At 29.8% G+C, this 24,548-nt stretch overlaps 1 protein-coding gene across 1 annotated transcript; it reads right to left on the bottom strand.

The window, feature by feature from the left end:
• Positions 1 to 6: 6 nt before the first annotated feature.
• Positions 7 to 23,775, bottom strand: LOC135128686 (protein wings apart-like). The gene is made up of 11 exons (XM_064055699.1): positions 23,177 to 23,775; positions 17,116 to 17,861; positions 8,856 to 9,437; positions 8,179 to 8,804; positions 8,031 to 8,118; positions 7,761 to 7,983; positions 7,593 to 7,708; positions 7,061 to 7,160; positions 852 to 1,022; positions 609 to 799; positions 7 to 562 (listed from the first exon to the last, which is right to left on the bottom strand). Exons 1-11 carry the CDS (start codon positions 23,340 to 23,342, stop codon positions 419 to 421), a joined length of 3,153 nt encoding a protein of 1,050 aa, XP_063911769.1. The 5' UTR covers positions 23,343 to 23,775; the 3' UTR covers positions 7 to 418.
• Between the last annotated feature and the right edge of the window lie 773 nt (positions 23,776 to 24,548).

Here is a 24,548-nt window from a genome sequence, read left to right on the forward strand (position 1 = left end):
ACTCCGTTTTAAAAAGTATCAGTATTTATTATTTACATTATATTAAACAATCCAGTAACATTATGGTGATTTGACAATAAAGAAATAAATAAAAACATTTACAATAGACATTATGTACACAATGAATTGTAAAAATAAAGTATGTGATAAAAATATAAAACTTTATACTGAACCTTAACATAATAATTGCTTGAACTTAGCACTTAATAATACTAACAAAAACAAATATAAAATATAAATCTGAAATATTTCAGTTCAGTAATCTAAGATCAAATCTAGGTAGTATGACTATTTTTGTAAACTTCTCCACCTACTAGTGATTTCAGTAAACTGTAAGTACTAACGATGTGCTCTCGGGGAACCACCAATTTGCGAACGTCCTTACGATTTACCAAAACTGATTCTTTACAAGTAAATGCTAGTGTGCCATTGTGTAACTAAGATCCATGCATTCTGCGTAACTCGTCTTTTCTTTTTCTTCGGCCGGCGGACTGTCACACTCCTCCAGAAACTTGATCACTTTCTCGGTGGCTTTAATTGCGCAGACGCTGGAGGCTTCAGTCTGAAACGCGACATTAGCGCTTATCGTCACACAAACAAATACTCACCGATGCGGTTAGATTCATAAAATTGAAGAATTTTTTCAAAAGTTCCACCATGTCGGCGAAATTGTTCCCTCGTAGAAACTGGCGGACGTTGTACTGGTATTCCTTGTTGTCCATTATTAAAAATCCAGTAAGCATTACGATGTAAGAAGCCAAAAATGTGTATTCCATGTGGGTGCCAGCCTTCTGGAGTACTAGAAAATAAAATCGGTCATCGAGATGGAAACTAGTGACGATTTTAGTTACATTTTGCGACGGTTTCTTCTATGAATTCTTCGTTCGACTTGTAAGCCACGGGTGCGCTGTCTGCGTCCTTCTCGCCGTCCAAGATGGCGTTGGTGCGCTTTTCCGCTATTTTTGCGCAGCCTTCCCAATGGTAGAACTGGGCGATCAAGGCCTCCACCGCGCTTTCTTCGCCTACATACAAATATTAACATTAAAAAATTTGAAGAGTTATTGAGTTGACGTTTAAATCAAATTTTTGACAGCCACAGTGACATAGGTTCATAGCTAACTAAGATCTAGCGTTCCCTAAACTCAAAAATTTGTCCACCGCCAACGCAATCTACCTCCGCTACTGGGGTGGAATTTTATTTCTATAACGATAAAATATCGGTACCGATAAAATGTGGTCGTCTTTTTCATTCGCATTTGAAGTTTATATTTTCGTCCTTGTCATTTATCGCTTCGTATCGTATCGGTAAAAACAAAATCGCACCCCTGGTATCTGTTAAGATAAAACTAATTTTGGTAAATGGCATACCCAAAAAAATCTTCTATTTGCAATTTTTCGTTTCTAACTTTTAATTTTCTTCATCTTTACAATTTATCGATTTTTCAGTGTTGTGATTTTATAATTTTTTGTTTTTTCAATTTCAGTTTTTTCACTTTTTGATTTCTTCAATTTTACGATATGCAACTTTGAGTTTTCATTTTTAAATTTTTCAGTTTTTAGATTTCCCAACTTTTAGATGACATTAATTTTTTGTTTTTTCAACGCTTCGGTTTTTCAATTTTTGGATTTTTCAAATTTTAGATTTTTTAATTTGTTGTTTTTCCAATTAACTTTTCAGTTTCACGATTTTTCAATTTTCCGTTTCTTCAATGTTTGATTTGCAATTTTTCTAGTTTTCATTTTAAGCAAAAATTTTTCACTTTTTGGATTTTCCAATTTTTCGATTTGCAATTTTTGGCTTTCAATTTTTAACTTTTAGATTTTTTAATTCTTCGTTTTTCCAATTTTTGGTTTTCATTTAAACATGTACAAACGATAATTTAAAAATTTTTTCAATTTTACAATTTTAGAATTTTTTTGGATTTGAAAAGTTGTTAAGTTAGTCGACATTCAAATTTTCAATTTATCCATTCTTCAATTTTTTTTCTCCAAATTTTCTATTTGCAATTTTTCGTTTCTAACTTTTTATTTTCTTCATTTTTACAATTTTTCGATTTTTCAGTGTTCTGATTTTATAATTATTTGTTTTTTTAATATCAGTTTTTTCACTTTTTGATTTCTTCAATTTTTCGATTTGCAATTTTTCAGTTTCTTTATTTCTTCAAATTTACAATATGCAACTCTGTGAGTTTTTATTTTTAAATTTTTCAGTTTTTAGATTTTTCGACTTTTAGATGTCATTAATTTCTTATTTTTTCAACTTTTCGGTTTTTCAATTTTTGGATTTTTCGGTTTTTCAATTTTTGGATTTTTCGTTTTCCAATTTTAACTTTTCAGTTTCACGATTTTTCAATTTTCCGTTTCTTCAATGTTTCATTTGCAATTTTTCTAGTTTTCATTTTAAGTAAATTTTTTCAATTTTTGGATTTTCCAATTTTTCGATTCGCAATTTTTAGCTTTCAATTTTTAACTTCTAGATTTTTAAATTTTTCGTTTTTCCAATTTAAAATTAATTTTTCAGTTTTTAGTTTCTTCAATTTTTGGTTTTCATTTAAACATGTACAAATGATAACAATTTAAAAAAATTTTCAATTTTATAATTTATCCATTTATTCATTCTTCTGCAGTTTTTATTGTTCTCAATTTAAATATGCACAAAAATGTTCTAATAATTTTTAAAATTGTTCAATTTTACAATTTTAGAATTTTTCCGTTTTTCAATTTTTGGATTTGAAAATTTTTCATTTATTCGACATTCAAATTTTCAATTTATCGAAAAGGTGAAAAATGGAAAACTTAAAAAATTGAGAAATCGAAACATGAAAAAATAGACAGTTCAAAAATTTAAAATCTAAAAACCGAAAAATTGAACTATCGAAAAATAATTGAAAAATCTGTAAGAAATTGAAGAATTGAAAAATTGAAAACGTGAAATTGAAGAATAAAATATTAAAAAGTCCCAAAACTGAAATATGGAGAGATTGAAAAATCAAAAGATCCAGAGATTGAAACTTGAAAAAATTCATGTATAGAACTAAAAAATTTAAAAAATTAAAATATCGAAAAACTGAAGAATCAAAAAATTGAAACAAAACTGGAGACTTCGAAAAACTGACCGAAAAATTGAACTATCGAAAAATAATTGAAAAATCTGTAAGAAATTGAAGAATTGAAAAATTGAAAACGTGAAATTGATGAATCAAAAAACTGAAGAATAAAATATTAAAAAGTCCCAAAACTGAAATATGGAGAGATTGAAAAATCGAAAGATCCAGAGATTGAAACTTGAAAAAATTCTTGTATAGAACTAAAAAATTTGAAAAATTAAAATATCGAAAAACTGAAGAATAAAAAAATTGAAACAACACTGGAGACTTCGAAAAACTGAGAAATCGAAAAATTGAAAAATCGAGAAATCGAAAAGTCCAAAATAATAATAATAAAAAAAAATGAAAAATTAAAAACCCGAAAAATCCAAAAAATTGAAGTAAAAAATAAAAAAGACAAAAAGTTAAAAATTTCGAATTAAAATAAATCGATAAATACAAAAATCGAGAGATTGAACAATCAAAAAATCGAAATATCTGAATCTCGACAAACTGAAAAATTGAAATACCGAAAAATCCAAAATGCAACAATTTTAAATTGAAAAAATAAAAATTTAAAACAAAACAAGCGAAAAAAAAATTGATGAATTTTCGAATCAAAAAGGGAAAAATCGTAAAATTGAAAAAACGAAACAGCATAAAATGAAAGTTTTGAAAAATCTAAAAATTGAAAATCGAAAGAACTAAGTGTTTATTGTAAAATCTAAATACTGAAAATTAAAAAATCCGAAAATTCGGGAACTGGAAATCCAAAAGTTGCAAAATTGTAACGTTTAGAAATTGGAAAATGAGGGATTTGAAAAATCAAAATAATTTTCAGTGTTCTGATTTTATAATTTTTGGTTTTTTTAGTTTCAGTTTTTTCAGTTTTTGATTTCGTCAATTTTTCGATTTGCAATTTTTCAGTTTTTCAGTTTTTTTTATTTCTTCAATTTTACGATATGCAACTCTGTGAGTTTTCATTTTTACATTTTTCAGTTTTTAGATTTTCCAACTTCTAGATGTCATTAATTTTTTGTTTTTTCAACTTTTCGGTTTTTCAATTTTTGGATTTTTCAAATTTTAGAATTTTTTAATTTGTTGTTTTTCCAATTTTAACTTTTCAGTTTCACGATTTTTCAATTTTCCGTTTCTTCAATGTTTGATTTGCAATTTTTATAGTTTTCATTTTAAGTAAAATTTTTCAGTTTTTGGATGTTCCAATTTTTCGATTTGCAGTTTTTGGCTTTCAATTTTTAACTTTTAGATTTTTTAATTTTTTGTTTTTCCAATTTAAGATTAATTTTTCAGTTTTTCCTTTCTTCAATTTTTGGTTTTCATTTAACCATGTACAAATGATAATTTTAAAAATTTTTCAATTTCACAATTTTAGATTTTTTTTTGGATTTGAAAACTTTTTAAGTTAGTCGACATTCGAATTTTCAATTTTTCGTTTCTAACTTTTTATTTTCTTCATTTTTAGAATTTTCCGTTTCTTTAATGCTTGATTTGCAATTTTTCTAGTTTTCATTTTAAGTAAAATTTTTCAATTTTCGGATTTTCCAATTTTTCGATTTGCAATTTTTGACTTTCAATTTTTAACTTTCAGATTTTTTAATTTTTCGTTTTTCCAATTTAAAATTAGTTTTTCAGTTTTTCGTTTCTTCAATTTTTGATTTTTATTTAAACATGTACAAATGATAATAATTTTAAAAAAATTTCAATTTTACAACTTTAGAATTTTTTTTGGATTTGAAAACTTTTTAAGTTAGTCGACATTCAAATTTTCAATTAATGCATTCTTCAATTTTTCTCCAAATTTTCGATTTGCAATTTTTCGTTTCTAACTTTTTATTTTCTTCATTTTTACGATTTTTCGATTTTTCAGTTTTAGATTTTCCAACTTTTATATGTCATTAATTTTTTATTTTTTCAACTTTTCGGTTTTTCAATTTTTGAATTTTTCGATTTCCAATTTTAGATTTTTTAATTTGTTGTTTCCAATTTTAACTTTTTAGTTTTACGATTTTTCAATTTTCCGTTTCTTTAATGTTTGATTTGCAATTTTTGGCTTTCAATTTTTAACATTTAGATTTTTTAATTTTTCGTTTTTCCAATTTGAAATAAATTTTTCAGTTTTTCGTTTTTCGATTATTGGATTTGAAAATTTCTTCATTTATTCGACATTCAAATTTTCAATTTATCGTTTCTTTGATTTTTTTCTCCAAATTTTCGATTTGAAATTTTTCGTTTCCGTTTTTTATTGTCGTTGTACAACTTGGCGATTTTTCAGTGTTTCAATTTTATCAATTTTTGTTTCTTCAATTCCATTTTTTCCAATTTTTCCGTTCTTCATTTTTCAGTTTTTCAAATTTCCAAATGTTGAATTTTTCATGTTTTAAATACTGCAATTATTCTATTTCCAGTTTTTCGTTTCGGGTTTGTTTTCTTTATTTTTTCAAATATTAGATTTTTCGATGTCTCTATTTTATAATTTCTTGTTTCTTCAATTTTTAGAATTTTGCAATTTTTCGATTTAAAATTTCTCGAGTTTTCGATTTTTAATTTTTTCACCCGCCCTCTATTTTCTTAAAGGGTGTCATCTGCCAAAGTCAGTCTTATCTTACCAAGTACTAACCCCGCCCACCCACTCACGGTATTCTCATTCTAAGGACTAATTTTATTTCCGTTCAGTATGGGATCCACTTTCATTCAGACCAGATAAAATGAATCACTGAAAAGGAAACGGGGTGGGTGGGCGGGGTTAATTATACGTTCTTCTGTAGAATTAAGTGTTTATGGGATTATGGAAATCCGTAAAGAGGAGGCGGAGAAGCCTAATATTTCTCGCTGCTGGGTGTCCACAATACATATGTTATAATAAAAATTCTTGTAATTTTCCAAATTAATATAAAACTATTTAATTCAGGTCATTGATCATAATCATTTCAGTTAGTATAATAAATTAATGCTTGTTATTTTTATCCAATGGTTTTTAGTTTTAATTTTTTCAACTCATTTAGATTTGTGTGCAATAACATTGACATTTTTGGTTAAAAAATTTAATTCGTTAGACAAAAATTTTATGATTATTCAGTATAAAAATGAGAAATTTAGGTCATCAAATTGAAAAAATCTATATCGCGATTTCTTTTTAGTTAATTTTTAAAAAACACATATTGAACTGCAATTTCGAAATTGAGAATATATATCAAATACAATAACTTTAAAAAAAAAAAAAAAAACTAGTTCATATTCACTTGATTTCTTCATTTTCATTTTCCATTGGAATATTTAATCAATTTTTTATCAATCATGTTAATATTTCGAGTAGATTATTGTCACTAAGCGCACCCTCCTCGATATTTCATTAATTCTAGAGGTAATTTTAACACTAAGAAAAAAAATCAAAGAAGAGTTATACGTTTTTTTTTTTAAATAATGTTTGCAATATGCTAAAAATATCATATTCTTTCTGATTTTATAAGATTTCATTATTTTCTCTTGGAAGTGTACATTTTGCTAGCTTTGTAGTCATGTCATTTGCCAAAATCGATTTTATTTTAGCAGGTACTAGCCCCGCCCACCCACCCTCTCTTTTCTTACAAGGTATGTCATCTGCCAAAATCAGTTTTATCTTAGCAAGCACTAATAACCAACTTTTACAAAAAAATGGATTTTTCTCTTGTTGTTTTTGTTCATAATTTAAAAATATGTTATTCAAATGTTTGTTTTATTAATAATAACGCACAACGATTAATCAGTTTGAATCCTAAGAAAAAAGTCAAAGACTGGAGTTGTTTTTTTTTTAATACATACTTTCATTATTCTCTCTTGTTAGCTTTGACACGTTTGAAAACCAAACTTTAGATGGTGCTAGTTACTCAACGAATTTTTAGGTTAGCAGAACCGATTTCAACAATAAAATTTGGCCACGATATTGCGTACTGTCAAATTATTACTAATATACTTACGAGAATATATACTTTCGAGTTTTGCCGGCGCCTTCGCTTCCATTAATAGTTTTTTGTTCGGATCGTTGTCTTGTATCAGGTTAATCAGCAACATTAGAACCTGAAAAATTGGTCGATTATTAATGTTACATTGCGATTAATATTTCTGCTGCATTAGATGGACATAATACAATTTTAAACATACAGATGAGATTCCGTTTAATAAAGAAGTACCGGAATTTTAGAATGCCCCCATTTCGTAACGGAAATGATACGCCACTGGTCATTTAGTGACATTTCGATTCATCTCGTTGTATTTCTAGTCTACACGTTGTTAAAATGGCGCTCCACGATCACAAGAAATGTCGTTTCAAGACTTTATCACTGAATCGTTTTCGTAGTGAAGCAAGTTTTCCGTTCTCGTAAATTAAAAAAGGTATTTCTAAGCGGGAAATTTGAAAATCCCGCGCATGTCTACCTACCAACCGACAGACAAAAATTCCCTAGACTTAAAAAAATGGCTGCTCATGTTTGAATAAACGAAGAAACATACCAGCACTCCTAATTCAAACTTCTTCTGCTCGGGGATATAGTGGGGTACTTGAAGAAGCAGGTGCAAACTCGTCTCAATAATCCCCGGTCTGGAGCCAATGAGCGAGCTTCCCATAGCTAAAACCAACCGACTCTCAGTACTCGAAAAACCCAGAACCCATCAACTTACATTGCCTACTGAAATGATGAGTTAAATTTATTAATACTTTTAAAGTAACAAGCAGCGCCTCCCTAATAATAGTCCCCGTCGACTCCTTGTCCGTAATGTCAGTCACTGGATACAGAGGTATTTCGCCATCACACAATTTGTACAAATTAACAAGTGTATCTAAAATCACTCCATCATTATATTTTAACAGGTACGTTTGATTCTCTTCATTGTTATGCGTCACCTAAAACCCCAAATTACACCTCTATCGACACCCCCACCCTCACTCACGTTCTCCAAAACCCGCAGACACCTGTCGACCTTGCGCAGTTTATCCAACAAGACGTCCGTCCACGACACCACGTAATCCGAAACTTGCCTACAAAACCAGTTGAATCAAAACCACAAAAAACTCAGTTTGTTTTTCTTTGTAACCCACCTACAGCACTCGCATATCGTCTTCATGATGTGCTCCAGCCCGCCCAGCTCCCGCAGCTCCTCCTTGAACCACTCCCCGGCCCGCTTCGACGTCAAGCTCAGCAGCGTCTCCATCGCGAGCTGGCCCACGGTGATGTTGTCGAGATTCAGGTGCATGGCGTGACCTTGGCTCTGGATTTCGGCGCACAGCTCCCTCACCTTTTGCTTGTTCTTCTCGAGTTGCGCCGAGCTCAGCCCGCACTCGTCGAGCGCCTGCTGGTAAGTCACGTCCGATTCGAGGAGGTTCAGCATCAGCTCGAGGCAATCGCGGTCTAGGTCCATGTTGAGGCGGTCCTGGCTCAGGACGAACATCACCGTCGCCGTGCACAAGCCCAGGCTCTGGTCTTTGGTAGCGTCATGTAGTGCCTTGAAGAACTTAGCGACGGTCCCGTGGGCGCGCACGTGCATCCGGAAAGCGGGAACCATGCACTTGGAGGCTAGAGTGATCGCCGACAGACACCGCGTGCTGATCGGGTTGTTGTCCTGCAACGCGTCTAGGATGTACTCCACGTCGTCGTTGAACTCTTGAAACTCCCCGATTTCCTGAATCTGGTGCGCCTTCTTGACATTTCTAACAACCGTATAATACTAAAACAGCGGTTTTTGCGTTTTTTTTAATAAAAAACTCGACCCACTTACCCCTTTGTCGCTCTTCGTGCATTTTATGCTCGTCACGCTCTCCTCCTCGTCGTCGGCGCCCGCCACCGTCACCCTGGTCAGAGGGTCGTCGTTAAACCCGAATTCGTCGTACACCGAACTATTCGTATTATTGCTTCCTGAATTGTCGTTAGTCTTTTGATTTCCATCTTTATCGTCACTCCACTTGTGTTTATATAACGCGCGTCTTTTTTTCGTCACGTCGGTTACTAAAGGTCTACTTTTAAAAATACTCCCTTTTTTCTTGGATATTACGAGTTTCACTGGAGGCGTCGCTTCCTCTTGTTTGTCTTCGGTTGATTCGTCCTTGTGGTCGTCGGTGAGGGGCTGCGAGGGCTCGTTCTCGTCGATGGAGTTCTTCGGCTCGCCGGAGGTGCTGTTGCTGTCCGAGTCGGTGTCCCACTCCTCCTCTATGGAGCCTTTGGTCACCGGGTCGTCTTGTCTTGCTAGTGCCACGATCGCCTCTTCCGTGGCTTCTTTAATCATGATTTCTTCTTCTTGCCGCGTTTCTTCTTCTTCTTCTTGATCTATGCTCGGCTGGCTTTTGTCTTCGCTGTCTTCGCTCTTGTTATAATTATAGCAACAATTATTATACATAAATAGTCAACAACTATAGAATATTAGAATACAACTACGACATTTGATTGTAATTAAAAATTCCAACAGCTCTCAAAGTACAAAAAATATCTATTTGTCGATGATAATACATAATAACAATTCTACCCACGATACATAAAGAAGAATGACAGACAGGCAGATAGACGGACAGACAGACGGAAACGGGAGACTTTTTTCTTCGTACTCTAGGGGTCATGAAAGGTCGAGAAAACGTAAAAGTAGAGGGTCGGCCGACGGACTCGATTACAATACTTCCTTCGCTTACGCTAGGGAAGTAAAAAGAGCGACAAAAGAAACATGTAAAAAAAGACGAAAAAAAGTAAAAAAAAACCGCCGATAAAAGGGATGAACAAATCGCAACCAAAGAAAATGGAAAAAAGGCGAAACACAAAATGATCAGAAAAACGTAAAAGAAACATAAAAAAGCCTCAAAAAAAGGCAACCGAAGAAAATTAAAATGAATTGGAATAAATACAAGAAAAGACAAAAAACACAAAAAAATCCAACAACAAAAAAAAGGTCAAAACAAACGATTCCGACAATTAAAACACGACAATCAAGAAAAAAGACAATAAAATGTGAAAAAATTAAAAGAAGCACAAAGAAGCATTAAAAAATAACAATAAAAAAGAGATCAAAAACAGGTAATTAAAAAATTCAATAACGCGACAAAAAAACTTAAAACTTGGTCAAAAATAACATGCGACAAAAAAGGCAACAAAAAGGACAAAATCACAACAAAAGAAAATAAAAAAGAATTGGCAAAAACTACCAAAAAAATTAGAAGAAAAAAATGGAAACAGACAACTCCAACAAAAAAATACGACAATCGAGAAAAACACAATAAAATGTGAAAATATTCCAAGGAACACAAAAAAGTGGCCAAAAAAAAAAAGATAAAAAATGAGATTAAAAACAGGTGATCCAAAAAATCCAATAACACCACAAAAACTAAAAAAAAAAAGATTATTAATGGGCGAAATAAGGCAAAAGAGGGAAAAGAGAGGTCACGAAAAAGGCTTAGGGAAACAAAAAACTATAATGGGACAAAAAAAAAATCATAAAAACAACAAAAGAAATATGTAAAAAAAAACAAAAATCACAACCAAAGAAAATGAAAAAGAATTGGCAAAAAACGCTAGAAAAAACAACAAAAAAGAGACAATGAAATGTGAAAAAATTAAAAGAAACAAAAAAAAAAGAGATTAAAAACGGCGAAACACAAAGGGACCAAAAAAACATAGAAGAATCGCAAAAAAGGCAAAAAAGGTGATTTAAGAAAGACGACAAAAAATTCTACAAAAAAAAAAGAGAAAAAAGCAGCAAATAATCTTAAAAAAAAAAAACGACAAAAAACTACGAGAAGAAAAGCAAAAATAACCTGCGCTAAAAAAGCAACAAAAAAGGTTCCCCAAAAAATCGCAACCAAAGAAAATAAAAAAGAATCGGCAAAAAATGCAAAGAAACGTCAAAAAACATTACACAATAACTTCTCTAAAGTAAAAACCAGTGGCTTAAATAACACTCTAGCAGTTTTTTGACTCGAATTTTTCAGTTTCAATTTTTTCATTCACGATTTTTCAATTTTTCGTTTTGTTTCCTCAGTTTTAAAATTTTGCAATTTCAGTTTTTTAATTTTTAAGTTCTTCAATTTTTCGATTTGAAATCTTCCAATTTTTGATTTTTTTGTTCGTTCAATTCTACGACATGCAACTCTTGAGTTTTCAATTTCTAATTTTTCGATTTTTCATTTCTTCAATTTTTCGTTTCGGTTTATTTTATTTATTTTTTCAATTTTCCGTTTCTTCAATTTTTGATTTGCGATTTTTTTAGTTTTAATTTTAAAAATGTTAAAATAATTATGTACAATAAATTTCACTTTTTCAATTCTCAAAAACAACAAAAAAAAACGGGCAAAAAACTACCAAAAAAATTTCGACAAAAAACGTGGAAACAAACAATTTCGACAAAAAAAACACGATAATCGAGAAAAAGACAATGAAATGTGAAACAATTAAAAGAAACACAAAAACATATTAAAAAAAAAAAAAAAAGACAACAAAAAAAGGAGATTAAAAAAAAAGCGTAACAAAAAGGGACCAAAAAAAAAACAAAAAAGAAACGCAAAAAAAAAAGTCAAAAAAAAGGCAAAAAATGTAGGTAAAAAAAAGGTGATTTAAGAAAGACGATAAAAATTTTTACAAAAAAGCGACAAAAATCTAAAAAAAAAAAGACAAAAAAACGTGGATTAAAAATTAGCAAAAAACGCAAAAAAAAAAACTAGAAAAACCAAATAAAAAACTAGCAAAAAATTCCAGAAAAGCATGGAAACAATTCCGACAAAAAAAAACAGGTGATTAAAAAATTCAATAACGCGACAAAAAACTTAAAAAAAAAACGATCATAAATGGACGAAAAAAAGCAAAAGAGGGAAAAAGAGGTCACAAAAAGGCTAATAACAAAATAGGGGAATAAAAAAACTACAAGAGGAGATAAAAAAATCATAAAAACATAAACAAAAGAAATATGAAAAAACACGCCAAAAAAACCGGCTATAAAAAGAAACGACAAAGAAAATGGCAAAAAACGCGACAAAAAAGGCCATAAAAAGTACAACAACAAAAAACGGGATAAAACAGCGTCAAAAAAAAAACGCCATTGAAAATAGGAAACAAGAAATAATAAAAAAGAGGAGACAACAAAATATGAAAAAAAGGCGAAACATAAAGGGACCAGAAAAATATAAAAGAAACGCAAAAAAAAGCATCAAAAAAGGCAAAACATGTAAGCAAAAAAAAAAAAACAAAAAAAAACCCGGCAAAAATCTAAAAAACGACGACAAAAACCGTGAGAAAAAAAAAAGCAAAAATAACATGCAACAAAAAAAAGCAACAAAATGGGGAACAAAAATTGCAATCAAAGAAAATAAAAAAGAATTGGCAAAAAAACCCAAAAAAAAAGGACAAAAACCAGGCAAATCTACAAAAAAAAAACACAAATGAATCAAAAAATTCAATAAGGCAATAATGGACGAAGAAAGGAAAAAAGAGGTAACAAAACGGCTATAAATAGGGGAACAAAAAACCTACAAGAGGGATAAAAAATTGTAAAAACAGAAACAAAAGAAATATGAAAAAAAAGACGGCAAAAAAAAAAACGAAAATAAGGTGATAAAAAGGGATTAAAAAAATTGCCATCAAAGAAACTAAAAACCAATTCCAAGGTGAGGCAAAAAAGGCCGAGAAAACAAAAACGTGACAAAAAAGGGTGAAGAATGATAAAAGGAAAGAAATTTAAAGAAAAAGCGACAAAAAATTAGCGAAAAACAAGGCGATGAAAAGGGGATCAAAGAAATCACAAAAAAAAGGCGACAAAAAAATGGCACGAAAAAACAAGAAAAAAATGAGACAACGAATTGTGAGAAAAAGGCGAAAATGCTACAAAAAAATAGAAAAGCCGGGAGAGAAACAAAGAGTACAAAAAGGGGGACAAAAATAACATGCGACAAAAAAGGCAACAAAAAGGACAAAATCACAACCAAAGAAAATAAAAAAGAATTGGCAAAAACTACCAAAAAAATTCCAAGAAAAAAATGGAAACAAACAATTCCGACAAAAAAAATACGACAATCGAGAAAAAGACAATAAAATGTGAAAATATTCAAAGGAACACAAAAAAGTGGCAAAAAAGTGGAAAATAAAAAATGAGATTAAAAAACAGGTGATCCAAAAAATTTAATAAGTCCACAAAAACTAAAAAGAAAGATTATTAATGGGCGAAATAAGGCAAAAGAGGGAAAAGAGAGAGGCGATGAAAAGGGGATAAAAGAAACCACAAAAAAGGCGACAAAAAATGGCACGAAAAAACCAGAAAAAAAAGGAGACAACGAATTGTGAGAAAAAGGCGAAACAGACCGTTTTTTATTTTTTCGGTTACTCAATTTTTCAAAATTTCAGTTATTGATTTGTCACAATTCTCCGATTTTTCATTTTTTTAAATTTTCAATTTAGTAATTTTCGGATTTCCAAGTTTTCATTTTATATTTTTTCGTTTTTGATTTTTCAATTTTACAATTTTTCCATTTCGAAATCGAAGAAATGAAAAACTGAAACACTGAAAAACTAAAAAAAAAATAATGAACCGAAAAATTGAAAACAAGGAAAAACGCATCGAATTGAAAAATTGGAAAACTACAAAAAAATCAAAAACTGACGAAACGACAAACTGAAAAATCGAGGAACTGAAAAAACGAAAAATTAAAATAGCCAAAGTTTTAAAAAGCGAAAAACTGAAAACTTGAAAAAAGAAAGAAAATAAAAAACCTAGAAAAATTGCAAAAACTAAAAGTTGGAAAACTCTTTGTTAAATTCAAGAAACAAAAAAATATATGAAAAATTGGATATTGTAAATAAAAAAATTGAATAAACGAACACGTAATAGGAATACAAAAAGTGTGAAAAAAGGACAATGAAAAAAGATGATTAAAAAAGAGAACAAAAGACGATACAGAAACTTTAAAAAAAGAACGAAAAACCAGCCCCCAAGAAAATGTGACAAATGCGACCCCAAAAAAATAAACCGGGACATAAAAAAAAGTAAAAAAGAGGACAACAAAAAGTGAAAAAAAGCTAATTGAAAAGAGACCAAAACAAGGTATAAAAGTAACCCAAAAAGCTTCAAAAAAGGCAATAAAATCATCCTTCTTTTTATTTTATTTTCTTTTCTTATCTTTTCAAACTACGAAAATATAGTGCATTTTACGGCCGTTTCAAATGCAGTTAAAATCAAAATAAATTGAATACTGTATAGAATAAAATATTTCCAACAAAATAAAACGATAATTTTCGCTATTTCCGCCTGTTTATATCGTCTTTCGTTTGAGTCCATTTTATTAGACAGCCAATCCTTGAATTTTATTTGTATTTTAGGAATATCGTGTAGATGCTAAAACGATAACCAAAATTTGTCTGATTCTCGCTACCAACATTTTAATGACGTAACCTAAAAATTTTGCATTGTCAATGTTATTTAAATTTAAAAATAACAATTCTATATTTGTGGTTTATGAATCAGCCTTGATTTATTAATTTATAGTTATCATGGGAAAAAAAACAGGGACCTACTGTCTACTACTTTAATTAAATAATAATTAATTAAAAATATTCCAGTAAACTTTGTAAACATAAAAAAAACACTACTACTATTTAGTATTTATCAACATAAATAAAAATAAATTATCTTTATTGCCCAAAATTAACATAAACACTATTAAAACGTGGCACAGTGTCGAATACTTGTGAACCCATGTTAAAATACATGGAAAGTGAAAATTAAAACAACACAACAAAATATAAAGCATTATCAAAACCTGAACAAACGTAAATGAAGCTCCTAATTTTAAAATATTCTTGCTACCTTTAGTGACAAAAAACACTGGTTTTTTAATTAAATTTTTGTCAAATCCTACTCAAATTTTCGGAAAAAAAAAGATGAGCCGTTTTTGATTTGACAATAAAAAAGGATTCGGCAATAAAAATAATAATTAAAAAGTTCAGGTGGATTCATAAACCACAAGTATAGGAATAAGGTATTTTATAACATTAAACAGCATTTACTTAAGTAAAATTTTGAGGTGGCGTCAATGGAATGTTTAGCTTATGTTTAGCTGTGTTTTTTTTAATATATGCAATCGTCTTTTCATAGTAGGAAACTTAAAACTTGTTCAAAATGGCAAATTTTTGTAGAGAATTTTGCGATTAAGCTCCGCCCCTCCGTCTGACAGCGAATGAAAAATTCATCACAAATGAGATCGGGGCGGCATTTTATGTTTTAAGTATTCTATTGTTGAAAGAAAAGCGTATTAAGAAAAAACGCAAATATTTTGGATTCTCGATTTTTCAATTTCTGCATTTTTCAAATTTTCAATTTCCCGATTTTACGACATTTCGATTTTTAATTTCGCTTTTTCGACTTTCCGATACTTCGATTTTTTGATTTCTCTACTTCCATTTTTCAATTTCTCGATTTTGAATTTTTCGACCTTCCGATTTTAGGTGTTTTCGATTTTGCAATTTTTAAATATTTTAACTTCTCGATTGATGACTTCTCGATATCTCGATTTATGATATATCGAATTTTCGATTTTTGGCTTATTCGATTTTTCGACTTGGATTGTTCAATTCCTGGATTTTTCGACTTTCCAATATTTGGGTTGTTCGACTTTTCGATCGGAAATATGGATTTTGCAATTAAGCTCCGCCCTGCGGCTCACGACCAATAAAAAAAAATCATCACAAGTGAAATCGGGTGGGTGGGTGGGGCTTATATTTAGCTTTGCTTGTTTTTTTTTTAATATATGTAATTCTTTTTCCATAACGGGAAACTTAAAACACGTTCAATGGTAAATTTCTGTAGAGAAATATGGAATTTGCAATTAAGCTCCGCCCCTCCGTCTGACAGCGAATGAAAAATTCATCACGATTGAGATCGGGTGGGTGGGTGGGGCTTATCTTTTTATACAGTTTTCTCTCAACAATAGAATATTTGAAATATCAAATGGTGAATCTGAGGTTAGAATTGTGTCCAACATTTTGTAAAAAAACAAAGTGTCGAATATAATTCTAACCTCAAATTCATCATTTTATGTTTTAAGTATTCTATTGTTGAAAGAAAACCGTATTAAGTAAAAAGGCAAAGATTTTGGATTTTTCGATTTTTCAATTTCTCCATTTTTCAAATTTTCAATTTCCCGACTTTACGACATTTCGATTTCTCGACTTGCATTTTTCAATTTCTCGATTTTGAATTTTTCGACCTTCCAATTTTAGGTGTCTTCGATTTTGCAATTTTTAAATATTTTAACTTCTCGATTGATGACTTATCGATATCTCGATTTATGATATATCGAGTTTTCGATTTTTGGCTTTTTCGATTTTTCGACTTTCCAATATTTGGGTTGTTCGACTTTTCGCTCGGAAACATGGATTTTGCAATTAAGCTCCGCCCTTCGGCTCACGACCAATAAAAAAAATCATCACAAGTGAAATAGAGTGGGTGGGTGGGGCTTATATTTAGCCTTATTTTTTTATTAAATAGATGTAATCCTTTTTTCATAACGGGAAACTTAAAACACGTTCAAAATGGTAAATTTCTGTAGAGAAATATGGAATTTGCAATTAAGCTCCTCCCCTCCGTCTGACAGCGAATGAAAAATTCATCACAATTGAGATCGGGCGGGTGGGTGGGGCTTAATCTTTTTACACAGTTTTCTCTCAACAATAGAATATTTGAAATATCAAATGGTGAATCTTAGGTTAGAATTGTGTCCAACATTTTGTAAAAAAACAAAGTGTTTATGCAGGGTTCAAATTTAGGTCCACTTACGTTTTTAATATTTATTAACGATATAGTAATTGTATATTCGTTGAAAGTTATCCATGAAGACTGTTTAATTTTGCAACAGGATATTAATTCGATACATTAAAGGTGTAATAATTAATAATAATCAGTTGCACATACATCAACAAGAAAAATGTGATGTCAAGTTACATAATGAATTATAAATTTTGCAGTTATCTTTATTACTACTATTACTAAAAAGTTTACGCAATACAAAAATACTTACCGACTCCTTCTTGTAGAATTCCACTGGGTCTTCCTTCAATTCGTCCCTCTTCAAGAGGATATCCTCCACCAGGTCAATCCCGTGCCCCGCCGCCTCCTCCCCCTGCTCCGCCATCGTCGGCGAGTTCGGCCTCAGCAAATTATCGTACATGGCCTTCCTCTCCAGCTCGTACTTCTCCGCCGGGATGTACTGCGGCGACAGGTCCATGTCCTGCTTGGGCGACGTGAACAGCGAGAACTCCCCCGGGGTGTCGGCGGTGGCGGGGCTGCTGCTCGGGTCCTGCTGCATGCTGCGGCGCGCCGACCGCGTGATCCGGCAGTTCGGCGACCGCTGCGCCGTGTCCTTGAGCGCCCGCGGCGACGTCGCGTTCGACGTCGACGGCGTGCTGGAGGGCGTCGGCGTGCTCTCGGACTCGTCCGAGTCGTTCACCAGCTGAGATTTCCCTCTACATATCCTTAAAACTATTGGAGGTTTCGTTTCGTTTCGCTTAGAGTTATTTACATTTGAACTTAGTACAGTCTTTTCGGGCGAGTTCTTCGACGAGAAGAATTTCCGAGGCACGGTCTTTGTGCTCCTGTCGGCGGGGTCGTCGACGACCTTGAGTTTCTTCGTCACGCTGCCGTAAGTCATGTCGGCGGAAGTCTTGTAGGAGGAGGGGAGGTCGGGCGGGTCGGTGTTGCGGCTCTTGAAGAACTTCTTGGGCTTGGGGGCGGAGTCGCCCTCGGAGGAGGCGAGCTTGTCGTTTTCTGGACAGAACAAATACTTATTATTATTATTGTTATCATGAATCCAAAATGTTCTGATATTATGAATCAGTTTTTGAGAAAATATACAAAAGCTCTGATAAGTCTATAAGTTTACCGAACAGATGGAGTGATATATATCAAGAGTGAATGTACGAATAAAGAAATGGTTGTTTCGACAGAATTTCCCCCCTTTTTCCCTCTTTTTTTCTGATAACCTCTATAACTTTTCATTTGTTCGATTTTTCAATTTTTTGCTTTAAAATTTCTCGAGTTTTCAATTTTTAATTTTTTCAAATTTTCGATTTGCAATTTTTCGTTTCAGTTTTTTATTTTCTTTATTTTCAAAATTTTTCTAATTTTTTGATTTTCAAATTTAAATTTTTTTATTTTTCGTTTCTTCTAATTCTCGATTTGAAATTTTTCAATTTTTCATTTTTTTTCCTTGAAATTTACGACATGCAACTCTTCAAGTTTTTCAGCTTTTCGATTTTACAACTATTGGACGTTTCAATTTTTCAATTTTCAAATTTAGATTTTTCAATTTTCCGTTTCTTCAATTTTTGATTTGCAATTTTTCTAGTTTTTTGAATTTTAAATAAGTCAAAATAACTATTTTTAAAAAATGTTCACTTTTTCAATTTTACAGTTTTAGAATTTTACCATTTCTCAATTATTCGATTTTTCAATCTTTAGATTTTATATTTTTTGTTTATTCAATTTTGATTTAACAATTTTTCCGTTTCTTCAATTTTTTCATCTGCGATTTTTCAATTTTTCATTTCTTCAATTTTCGATTTGCCATCCCGTTTCAAGTTTTTATTTTCACAAATTTTCGAGTTTTCTATATCACGACTTAATAATTTTTTGAGTTTTTAATTCTAATTTTTGTTTTGCAATTTTCAATTTTTTTTGTTTTTGTTTTGCAATTTTCAATTTTTTTTGTTTTTGTTTTTTTAATTTGATGATAATGAAACTACGAATTTTCATTTTTAATTTTTTCAGTTTTTCGTTTGTCCAAGTTTTGTTTTAGATTTTGAAAGTTTTTGATTTGCAATTTCACGAGTTTTTAATTTTTAATTTTTCAATTTTTGATTTCTTCAATGTTTCGGTCTTTCACAATTCAAATTTTATTATTTTATTTTTCAATATGAAATTTTTCGATTTTTTTATTTTTCGTTTTTCAAATTTTAGATTTACAAATTTTCTAGTTTTAATTTTAAATGTGTAAAAATAATTACTTTAAAAAATATTGAGTTTTTCGATTTTACGGTTTTAAAATTTTACCATTTTTCAATTATACGATTTTACAATTTTTTGTTTTTTCAATTTCTCCATTTGCGAATGATCAATTTTTCACTTTTTTTTCTTTAATTTTTCATTTCTTCAAATTTTCGATTTGCAATTTCTGTTTATATTTTGAATTTTCTTTATTTTTACAATTTTCGAGTTTTTTATGTTCCGATTTTACAATTTTTCCGTATTTCAATTTTTTTATTTGCAATTTTTCAATTTTTCATGTTATTGTTTCTTTAATTTTACGGATATGAAACCCTTAGAATTTTCATTATTAAATTTTTCAGTTTTTCGAATTTACAACTTTTGTTTTAGATTTTGCAAATTTTTTGATTTGCAATTTCACAAGTTTTTAATTTTTAGTTTTTCGATTTTTTATTTGCTTCACTTTTTCGATTTGCAATTATCGTTTAGGCTTTTCTTCTTTATTTTTTCAATTTTAAATTTGTTTCATTTGCCGTTTCTTCAATTTTTCGATTCTTTAAATTTTCGATCTGCAATTTGTCGATTTCAATTTTTCAATTTTTTTTTTTGGTTCTTCAATTATTATACGACATGGAACCCTTCGAGTTTCCATTTTTTAAAATTTCAATTTTTCCATTTTTGAAATTTTCATTTCTTCAATTTTTCGATTTGCACAAGTTTTTGTTTGGGTTTATTTGATTTAGGTATATTTCAACTTTTCGGTTTCTCGATTTTTTAATTTTCTGTTTCTTCCATATTTTGATTTGCAATTTTTCTAGTTTTAATTTTAAATGCGGAAAAATAATTATTAAAAAAATCACTTTTTCAATTTTACGGTTTTAGAATTTCACCATTTTTCAATTTATAATTTTTTGTTTTTTCAATTTCTCCATTTGGGATTTTTCAATTTTTCGATTCTTTAATTTTTCATTTTTTAAATTTTCAAGTTTTCTATGTTCTGATTTTACAATTTTTTGTTTTTTCAATTCCAATTTTTTGTTTTGCAATTTTTCAATTTTCTTTTTTTTGGTTTCTTCAATTTTATTATATGAAACTCTTCGAATTTTCATTTTTAAATTTTCCAGTTTTTTGTTTTTCCTTTTGCAATTTCATCAGTTTATAATTATTAATTTATCAATTTTTGATTTCTCCAATTTTTCGTTTGAGGTTATTTTCTTTATTTTTTCAATTTTTCAGTTTTTCAATAGTCTAATTTTATGTTTTTTTTTTCAATGTGAAATTTTTCTATTTTTTAAGTTTGCAATTTTTAATTTTTTGTTTTTTCAATTTTCCGGTCTTGGATTTTTATCATTTTTAATTATTCCATTTTTCAATGTTTAGATTTTATAATTTTTTTTTTCAACTTTGATTTTTTCAATGTTTCGTTTCTTTAATTTTTCCATTTGCAATTTTTCATTTTCTTTATTTTTTCAATTTTTCGAATTTCCGTGTTCTGATTTTATAATTTTTTGTTTTTTCAATTCCAATTTTTTTATTTACAATTTTTCAATCTTCCATTTTTTCTTTCTTCTTCAATTTTATAATAATAATAATAATATTTCTTAGAATTAATTTTACAGTTTTAATTTGACTTATTTTATAGAATTTAATTTAGTGATGATCAATTCTGATTAATTAAAACTTTTCTAATTTTCAGTTTTTCGATTTTCCGACTTTTGTTTTAGATTTTGCAATTTTTTTGATTTACAATTTCACAGGTTTTTAATTTTTAGTTTTACAATTTTTGATGTTTTTAATTGTTCCATTTACAATTTTTCGTTTCGGGCTTTTTTTTTAATTTTTTCAATTTTTCGGTTTTTCAATGTGCTAATTTTATAATTTTTCTTCAATGGGAAATTTTTCGATTTTTCAATTTTACGGTTTTAGAATTTTACCATTTTTCAATTATTCGATTTTATAATTTTTGTTTCATCAAATTTTTGATTTGCAATTTCTCGTTCCAATTTTTTATATTGTTAATTTTTACAATTTTTTTCGAGTTTTCTATGTATGATTTTATCATTTTTTGTTTTTTTAAATGCAAATTTTTGATTTCTAATTTTTCGATTCTTCATTTTTTTGGTTTCTTTAATTTTACGGTATGAAACGCATTTTTTAATTTTCCAGTTTTTCGAATTTCCAACTTTTGTTATCGATTTTGCAATTTTTTTGATTTGCAATTTCACGAGTTTTCAATTTTTGATTTTTCGGTTTTTCGATTTTTCAATTTTTCGTTTCCTCAATTTTTGATTTGCAATTTTTCTAGTTTTGATTTTAAATACGTAAAAATAATTATTAAAAAAATCACTTTTTCAATGTTTCCAGTTTATAATTTTTCGTTTCGTTGTTTCTTTAATTTTTCATTTCTTCAAATTTACGATTTGCAATTTCTCGTTTCGATTTTTCATTTTTCTTATTGCAATTTTTCGAGTTTTCTTTGTTCTGATTTTATAATTTGTTGTTTTTTCCATTCCAATTTTTTGATTTGTTATTTTTAAATTTTCTATTTTTTTTGTTTCTTCAATTTTATGATATGAAACTCTTCGGATTTTCATTTTACAATTTTCCAGTTTTTCGTTTTTGCAACTTTTGTTTTAGATTTTGCAATTTTTTGATTTGCAATTTCAAGTTTTTTCATTTTTCAATTTTTCGATTTTTGAATTTTATATTTTTTAATTTTTCGTTTTTCCAATTTTAGATTTTTCAGTTTTTCCATTTTTCAATTTTTCGATTCTTCATTTTTTTGGTTTCTTTAATTTTACGGTATGAAAGTCATAGAATTTTCATTTTTTAATTTTCCAGTTTTTCGAAAAAAATGGAAAAATGGTAAAATTGTAATAATAATAATATAATAGTATAAAAATGTAATATCGAAAAAGGAAAAATGAAAAATGAAAAATTTTGAAACCGAAACATTGAAAAATGGTAAAGTTGAAAGAATACATAGAAATGAAAAAACGAAAAACTGATATAGGTAAAATCGAAAAAATGAAAATAAAATAAATCGAAAACTGGAAGTCGAGAAATTGACAAAATTAAAGTTGAAAAAACAAAAAATTATAAACCGAAAGTGGAAAATTGCAAAATTAAAGGAAATGAAAAATAACAATTGTGATATAAAATCGAGAAAATGAGAATTTAAAAATCGGGAAAATAAAAAATAAAAGTTAAGAACGAAAAACTGAGAAACTGAAAAATCGGAAAATGAAAAACTGTAATATCGAAAATGGGAAAAAAATTAAAGTTAAAAAAACAAAAATTATGAAACCGAAACACTAAAAATGGAAAAATGAAAAATAGTAAAATCGAAGATAAATAAATCCAGATTTTTAGAAAAATTATAACATTTGGTTCTGCGAATTTTATTTTTTTATGATAACCTTTAATAAACTGCCTCATCCATTTTTTTGAGTCAGCCTGTATAAGTACATAATTCTAAAAACTATAAGTGCATTGATACACAACAAGAATATGGACATAATATTTTGCGTATTTCAGAGAGAATTTATTCAGCAAAATTTTGACATGACGTCATCAATTTTTTGGAAGGGGATAAACGAATAAATTTTGATTAATGATTTACCATGATTACGACCTTAAAACGTTTGGAAGATTTTAGAGCAATCAATTTTACACTTTCATTACAAAATATTGTTATACAACTTTGATAAAAAATGATCTTTACTAAGCAATTTTTAGAGATAACGTCATCCTATTGTTGGTGGAAATGCTTATGCAAATTTTGGTTAGCGTTTTACCATCTACATGATATTCCTAATACATATATATATAACATTTGACGACAATCAGTCCAGTATATAGTTTTGGAGATTATCTAATAAAAATTCGGACAGACGGCTGACGTACAGACAGACAGACAGACAGAAACGGGAGACCTATTTTTTCGTACTTGAGGAGTCATGAAACGTCGAGAAAACAAAAGTAGTCGTCCAATACCAATGCACTCTTATTACAATACTTTCTTAGCTTACCCTTACTTAATTAGTGGTGAGGTTAAACATGTCCCAGCCACCTTGACGTTTCAAAGTCGCACTTACCATTGACGGTGCGGATTGAGGTGAAAGAGGTTATGCCCCACTTCCCAACAGTGGCAGCCGATCTGGCTGCCGAAGGCTTGTTCGCATTTTCCTTGAACAGGTTGTCGAAGTGAAAACTCGCGTGTGAACTTCCTCCCCGCCGGTACTTGCCATATCCCCTTGACATCTTTAGAACTTAACTAAAATGTATATATCACTTAAACCTTTCATAACATTCTGGCAAAATTTCAGTATCGAAAGAAAAGCACGCAATGCAGCTGCGTCCCATTGGGCTTATCAAGCACTGCTATCCACTCCCATCACGTTATCTGGCCGACTGCTCAACGCATTTCGTGGTATTTTGTTAAAATTGGTTCACTTCGCCATTTTCGTCCACTGATGTACGGCCATATATTTTTGTTAAATGGATCGTATCGATGGGGTTTCGCCTTCGCAGTCGACCACGAGCTTCACATTATTTGAGTCCTGCATTCCACGGCTTCTTTCGAACCGACGAATATTGTATTTTTGCTTGTCAAATGAATTTTCACGTTATAAACACGCTAGTAAATAACGGCTACGAGAATCTACGTTGGGTTGCAAGGGTAAAGGTTGCAATGACGCTCAAATGTCAAACGGCTGGCGGATGTCATTTGAACGTCATGCAACGTTGCAGTGGGTTGGTATGTGGTGGAAACGGGCGCAGGATTACAAGATGGCGGGGAAAGAAAGAAAGTTACTAGGTTGTGATTTGGCGATCAGAGGCACTCAACCGTGAGTTTTTGAAAGAATCTTGACATCCCTTGCAGTTCGTTTTATGTTTTTGAAAGAATTCGAAAGAATCTTAAATAATAGACTTTATTAACGCACTTGGCCATTTACATAAATACAAAAACATTCATTACATAAAACATAAATATTTCAGCAATATGGTATTGTCTGATAGTCCCCACCAACAGCTTGGTGACGTCATCTTGAAGTTTTGCTGGATAAATCCTTTCTAAAATACACAAAGTTTATGAGTCTTTTGTAGTTTCCCTTTTTCTGTCGCTTTTATTTAATAATAATAATGTTTATTAGTGCCTTAATTACAACATGTAACCATTGTTTGTGCACATGTCAATTCACAAACTATAACAATATTTACATATTTAAATTAAATTTAAAATATCTTTGTCACTACAAAATTCTTCAATGTTGTAAAAAGCTTTGCATGTCAAGTAATGTTTTATTTTCTTTTTAAAATGTGTAAATGTCGAATTTTGTATTTCAATGGTAACAGAATTTCATGGGTAACAGATTAAAAAACCTTATTCCAAAATATTCGGTACCTGTTCGAGATTTTGTTATTCTTAAATTTTTCAGACACAAATCGATGTTTGTTGTTTGTCCG

Source organism: Zophobas morio, unplaced genomic scaffold (genome assembly GCF_036711695.1).
Source record: "Zophobas morio isolate AGI-343-1 ecotype UQ-CSIRO unplaced genomic scaffold, CSIRO_AGI_Zmor_V1 ptg000014l, whole genome shotgun sequence".
NCBI classification, from domain to species: domain Eukaryota; kingdom Metazoa; phylum Arthropoda; class Insecta; order Coleoptera; family Tenebrionidae; genus Zophobas; species Zophobas morio.

What these genes read in the sequence shown, in the direction of transcription:
- LOC135128686 (XM_064055699.1), bottom strand. Translation starts at nt 23,342, where the DNA reads ATGTCAAGGGGATATGGCAAGTACCGGCGGGGAGGAAGTTCACACGCG. An exon ending in CTCAATCCGCACCGTCAATG is followed by an intron (nt 17,862 to 23,176) that starts GTAAGTGCGACT and finishes TGTTCTGTCCAG; the next exon opens with AAAACGACAAGCTCGCCTCC. An exon ending in AATTCTACAAGAAGGAGTCG is followed by an intron (nt 9,438 to 17,115) that starts GTAAGTATTTTT and finishes AATTATAACAAG; the next exon opens with AGCGAAGACAGCGAAGACAA.